The sequence below is a fragment of the Solanum tuberosum genome, unplaced genomic scaffold (genome assembly GCF_000226075.1).
Source record: "Solanum tuberosum cultivar DM 1-3 516 R44 unplaced genomic scaffold, SolTub_3.0 scf00159, whole genome shotgun sequence".
Lineage (NCBI taxonomy): Eukaryota > Viridiplantae > Streptophyta > Magnoliopsida > Solanales > Solanaceae > Solanum > Solanum tuberosum.
The window spans coordinates 1,058,786-1,065,677 of record NW_006239089.1 but is presented as its reverse complement, the minus strand read 5'-3'; the positions used below and the strand labels follow the sequence as shown (position 1 = coordinate 1,065,677).

General features: G+C 28.8%; 1 protein-coding gene across 1 annotated transcript; it reads right to left on the bottom strand.

Annotated features, from left to right (window-relative positions):
* Positions 1 to 920: 920 nt before the first annotated feature.
* On the bottom strand, positions 921 to 1,580 carry LOC102577909 (cysteine protease inhibitor 8-like). The gene is given in 1 exon segment (NM_001318547.1): positions 921 to 1,580. A coding segment is annotated over 1 exon segment (660 nt).
* Positions 1,581 to 6,892: the final 5,312 nt, after the last annotated feature.

The following is a 6,892-nucleotide window of genomic DNA, read 5'->3' as shown; positions in this document are numbered from 1 at the left end:
GAGATGGCCGCTTATCCACCGGCTTTTGTGCCAAATCCGGCGGATTTTAGAGTGAGCGAGGTGAGGTCGGATGTACGGTATTGTACACTGATTGTTGTTGGATGCGACTTCTCGCTGGGAAGAAGACACTATGCGGGTCGGGTCGCCAAAAGTGTGGGCTGGGATTTTGGTATGGCTGCTGAAGGTTTTGAGACAAGTTGGGCTCAAAGTTGGTCTCCAAATGGGTTTAAAGTGAGGTAGAAAAGAGATTAGATTGGAAATTGAGAATTTGACCCAATTGATTGCAATTATAGCCAATTGAACTTAAGAATATAACTAAATTGAGCTATGAAGTTTGTTGCCCTTTTGATTCCAGACTCAAGTTTTTTCCACCTTTGGTCCAAATCAACTTCGAATTGCTCCAAATTTGATATGCAACCTTCTCATATAAATCACGACAACTCTTCAATTATTAGATTCAATCTAAATCTTCAAAAATACATAAATGTCTTCAATATTCAACAAAAAAATTGTTAGAGTTATCTTATCAATATTATAACATTATTTAGTATCTAAACTCCTAGCTCGTCTCATCCCAAGATTACTTTGGGCAGATCATTTTCCTACTCATCATCTAAACTCCTAGGTTTTTTTCCCTTATATATATGATGATGCGATCTCCTTTTGTATTACTATTAATTGTGCAACAAGTAACGATATCTAGACCTGATTAACAACAAATACAAAAGTAACCCTAACTTAAAAAGAAACCACAAACTAAAGAAATTTATGTATTTTTGAATGAAGAAGGTAAGGTAAGGTAATAGGATAATTGCTAGCTTGTTTATTTATTGATAAGCATACATTAAATTACATGGAGCGATAGAAGGATATATCGACTTTATTTAAAAAAGCTGCAAGCTAGCCAGCTAATTAGCATTCTACGCCTTGATGAACACAAATGGAATAAAGTCCTTATCGTCATCGACAGTCACCAGACGAGGATATCCATTTTTAAAGTTGCTGCCGATATTTTTGCACTGAAGATGAGAGGGACAATGCAGTAACTTGTATACATTTTTCATACCTCGTATCACCAAGTCAGTTTTCTTGATCTTGAAGATGTCGTTTTCATTTCCTACGTTACCACCAGTTACCACCAACTGTTCATCATTAACTTTCCAAACAGTTTCGTCAACACACAACTTTGTTGTTTTAACAAAGAACTTGATATAAACAGCAGTCATTAGACGCACCACATCACCATCATCCGACTCCGACTTACGAACGAACATGACGGGCGTGCCTTTTCCCAAAAATTGGGGAATCGACATGTGCTGTAACACGGCGTTTGGGCATTGAAGGTTTCCAATATTGTTCAAGTATACGGCTCCGGCCCCGAGGAGAGGATTCTTAATAATGTACCTCTCACCAATCCTCAGCGGATTGCCATCTTGGTCATAAACTTCAGGGAGTACAAGATTATCATGACAAGTTGTGGGGAGGACAATTGGATTCTCAGAAGTGAAAGATCGAGCAAAGGCAACCAAAGAGAGGGTACTTGAAAGCAAAAGGAAACTCAAAATATTAATCGACTTCATCTTTCTTTGTGTGTTTTGCTTGCTATGAGTTTATGTCCAATTTATAGAGCTGCTAAGGGCATTTTTGGCAAACAAAAAATAATACCTACTACCGCCTTAGACACCTCAAATAAGTTTTATTCATTTTAAATACCTAATATCAAGCTTCAATATTAAGTCACTCTTTACACTTTTTTTTTTTTTTTTAACGATCAACAAAAATATATACATAATATGTGTTACACTGAATAACATGCAGGTAAAGTATCAAATTCGGGTAAGGAATTCTATTGACCGAGGGAAAGGTATTAGGCATCCCTCGAGTTCCGTGGTTCTAGCACGGTCGCTTTTATTGACTTATACTTGACTTTTATTATTATTATTATTATTATTATTATTATTATTATTATTATTATTATTATTATTATTATTATTATTATTATTATTATTATTATTATTATTATTATTATTATTATTATTATTATTATTATTATTATTATTATTATTATTATTATTATTGTTTGGATAAATTGTGTTTTAGGCCATGGTTTACTTATATTTTTTATTGTGCATTTTTATTTGGTCTCGACCTATATACGTAACCGCATTCTTGATCTTGGCGTTTAGAGACATAACTGTCTTCTTTGCATCGCACCTAATGATTGTCTATATGTCTTACTTTGAATTAATAAAAGTTATCTATATTTTTTACCAAGGTGTGTCACCGCATTCCTTGAGTTTCTTTTACAGCCTCAAAAAGATGTGTAACCACATTCTTAATTGAAACAAATATTTTTAACAGTCCTAAAATTCATATAGTCATTAAAAAATTAATATTTTGTCCCTTATAAATAAAACCAAATAAAATAAAATAAATCTAAATGTTGAGAATAGAATATATAATTCTGACATCATTTCTATATCCTTTTATTTTATGCTATTAATAATAATTTCTTTAAATTTTTTATCCTAACTATATCTACTTTATCATTATTATCTAAATCAAGACAAGAACAATGTCATGATCCGTTCATTTTTAAGAGGTCACAACTAGCGAATAGAAATAAATAAAATAAAAAGTAATCATTGTTAAAGCTACCTTCATTCATTAAACAGAAATATAATAGCTAACAAATTGTTCATTTCAATCAAATTACGAATAAATTAAAAAAAATAGGAAAACATGTCATAAAACTACATCAAATTCCATAAATAGATTAAAGAAATAAGGAGAAGTTGAATACCGCAAAATCTTGACCGAACCTTGATTAGAACACCCACAAATTTTTGTAGGTAGTTTGTGATGGTATATATGTTGTGTTTAAATAAAAATAGTAATGAAAAGGGAAGAAAAGATGTGAATGTGTTGGTAAATTTTTTATGATCACCCCCTTTGGTGTGCAGCGTGTGCGTGTGCGTGTGTGTTGTGTATTTTGTTTTTGTAGTCTTTTTCTTCTTTTCGTTTTTCTGTACGTTTTTTGGTATGTAGGAAAGATTGTGTAGTGTCTGTATAGGTATGTGTGGGTATTGTAGTATGTATATAGGTGTAAGGGAGGGGCCGTACGTGTGTGGAGAGGGAAAATGGTGGGGTGGTGAGTGTAGTGGGGTGTAGTATAGGGATAGTGGGGTTGTGGTGGGTAGGGGTGTTCATGGTTTGGTTTGGGTCGGTTATTGGTCAAAACCAAAATCAAACCAACTTAATCGGTTTTAAAATTATCAAAACCAAACCAAACCAAATATAATATACATTTATCGGTTTGGTTGTTTTCGGTTTTGGTTTGGTTTGGTTCGGTTATTCGGTTATTAACCATACATAAAAATAAAATAAACAATTCATTCAAAACATGAAAAAAGTGACAACAATCCATTCAAACAAAAAAATAGTTAGAATGACTGGCATTACAGAACTTTCGATTATAGAATTTACTGAATAAAACTTCAAAATTCACTATTTTGGCATTGAAGGAAGAGACATGACATTTTTAGTCCCACAAAGAATGTTCATAGACACTCATATATATGAAACCAATAAGAACCAAACCAAAACCCAAATTAAATCGGTTCATTTAATCGGTTTGGTTTGATTTTTTCGATTTGGATCGGTTTTTATCCAAACCATGAACACCCCTAGTGGTGGGTATTGTGCAGGTTACTTAGATTATTATTTTTTATTTTTTAAAAGAAAGGAATAATAATTAACTATATATATAAATAATATATTATAATAAAATATCAATTAATTATTTTAAATTAATATAAATCTAAAAAAAAGTCAAATAGCTAGTAAAAAAATATAATTAAAAAATACTAGCTTATTTATAAAAACTTAATTTTAAAATAATATATATTTTTTGTAATCTTTCATTTATTTTTTAAAAATTGAAAATAAAACCTACCTTAAAGTGTGACTCTATTTTTTTGTAGTTTTCAAATCTTTTAAAATAAACTTAATAAAATAAGGTAAAATTCAAAATATTTAATTTAGATTTTTATAAAATATTTGAGCTCTAAAAATGGTGTTAAACTTAAGTTCAGTCAAAAATTACGTGTCTATAACTATTTTAACAAATAATTAAAGGGAAATTTAGCAATCTAGTCAACATACCTAACATAATTAGTCAAAATGACTACAGTTTAAAATATTTATTTGAAGGTTTGACCAAAATAATATAAATATAAAACAAATGAACAAAAGTAATACATATTCTTAAAAAGTAACCAAAATAGTATAAACTCTACCATGAGTAACGTTTTATCTATTATTTTATTCATAAAAATTAACGGATAGAAAACAGAGAAACCAACTACCATTAACATAAATCGTTACTGTTGATAACGTAATTTGGGAAACTACATTTTTGAAAAAGAGATTGCAGTTGTACTTGTAATATTTAATTCACAATATGTTTTAAATAGTATTAATTGAATATTTTAAATTTTTTATTTAAAATTATTTATATATATATTTGTGTGGTAATAAATCATTTGAATAATTGTAAAAATGAATATTTGATAAATGTTTTATCAATATTGATAAATTTTAAGTGGTGTTGATTAAATAATTTATTTATTTATTATCCAAAATATCTCTATATTTATGAATTAAGATAAAGGTGAAAACAAACAACTAACTATACCTTGATTTTTTTTTTTTAAATGACAACTATTTTGAACCAATTATTTTTCACAAAGACAACAAGTAAAGTGAATGGAATAAAATACAGTGTAATTTTTATTATTTTAAACAAGCAAGTCAGTGTAATCAAAATCTTGGTAATTAGGTCAAATCTAAAACTACAAAATTTACCTTGAATTAATTTTTTATTTACACCATTTTAAACATAGAGAAACTGATAATATTTTCACAATTCTAACATATGCCAACAAGCATAAACATCGAAGAAATGACATTATTCATATCCATGCTAAAAGTAAACGAATAAAGAAAAAGGATAAATTTAATTAAAAGAAAAATTAGAATGCAAGCAACTGACATAAGTTGAAAGCAAATTCGCTACTGCTACTAATGTTTTATGTTAACGTCCGTTCTTTTTTCACTTTCTGTTCATCAATTTTTTATGAATAAAATAATAGGTAAAACGTTATTGGTGATAGCGTTTATACTATTTTGGTTATTTTTTTTAAATGTGTATTACTTTTGTTCATTTATTTTATATTTGTATTACTTTGATCAAAACTTCTATTTATTTAAAATGTCAAAATGTCAATACTTTACAAAATAATTGTATTCAAATATTAGTATTTATTTTACCCTTTTTCCCCAAAACAGTCCATCATTGGACAAATTCTAAACCAATAACAGATAAAAAAGGGAAAAAAAAAACTACCGATTAATCTTTTTCCCATCATTCACGTTTCTTTTCCCCCATCATTCAAGTTTTATATTTTCTCTTTCTTCAAATTTCTTTGCAGGTCAAGAAATACAAATTATGAATGGTTCTTCTAATTAATATCTCAATTGTTAGAGGTAATTTTGATTATTTAGTGATATTTATGTTGATTTTGTTTTTAAAATTACCGATTATCTTGTATTTCGGATTTTATATATTACGGATTTTTTGTCAATTTTTTTGATTTTTATGTGAGTTTGGTTAGATAAGCAGGGCCCATTCGGGGGTGGCGCTCCCAACGGGATTTTCTCCATATCCAGGGCTCGAACCCGAGACCTCTAGTTAAGGGTGAATCACTCCCACCAATGCACCACAACTCATGTTGGTCCTAAAGTTATTATTATTAAGTAGGTATGTACGTTCAAAATAATTCTTTAAAAAGTGATCATATCCGATCTTAATCAAATACAACTCTAACTCCAACTTAAAATTTTAAAATAATACTCCCTCCTTGCCCTTTTAGTTGTTATGCTGCACTTTTCAAAAATTATTTTGAATTATTTTCCAATTTAAATTAGATTACATTAAAGATATTTTAAATTAAAAAGTTAGATATATATTTGAAAGGTATACATAAAGTACTATAAATTGCAATTTTTGAATATCAGTATGATGAAAAAATATATCGTAAAATGTTACTCAAAGTTCTTATTATTTAATTCTAAAAAAAGAATCATACAACTAAAAAAGGATGAAGTGAATATAAATATATTTAATTTTCATGATCAAATGCATACTAAAATATAGTATTAGTCAAGTTGCCAATCGCCATAATGATGAAAAGGAAACAGGTGAATGCAGCTCATATCACTGAAAATATAGCGCTTTATACTTCATCTTTTCAGCACTACCAGCGTATAAAAAAATGAAAATGTGTAATTTTCAAGTTTAATACTAAGAGCCGTAGAGAGTTTGTTTTCGATAAACTTGAGGGAGGAAAGCAAAACTAAGGCATTTACAAATGAATAAAGATGAACTTATATGCTTTGGTTATAAAAGTAGTCTGACATTATTTGTTTGTAAAATTTGGATGCAGTTAAACATGGCTATTAAAGAATCACTTCGACTGTATCCACCAGATCCTATCATTGAACGAATGCCTTGTGAAGATATGATTTGTTAAACATTTTAATTTTTTAATAAAATATGTTTTTTTTTCAAAATAAGTATTTTTGATCTCATAACAATTATGCGGCTTTTAACCATGGTTATAGTTATACGGATTGGGTTATCTATAGAAAAGTTAAATATATGGAACAAATCAAATTCAAATCAAACCTATTAATTAGCTAGCGATTGAGACGTAATAATTTTTTATATGTACATTGTGAATCTCACGTACTCAATGGTCCCGTAAATCTTAATCATATTTTGGATAAAAGCCACCTAGCTGCTTAGAGATTTAATAATTTTGGATGTATT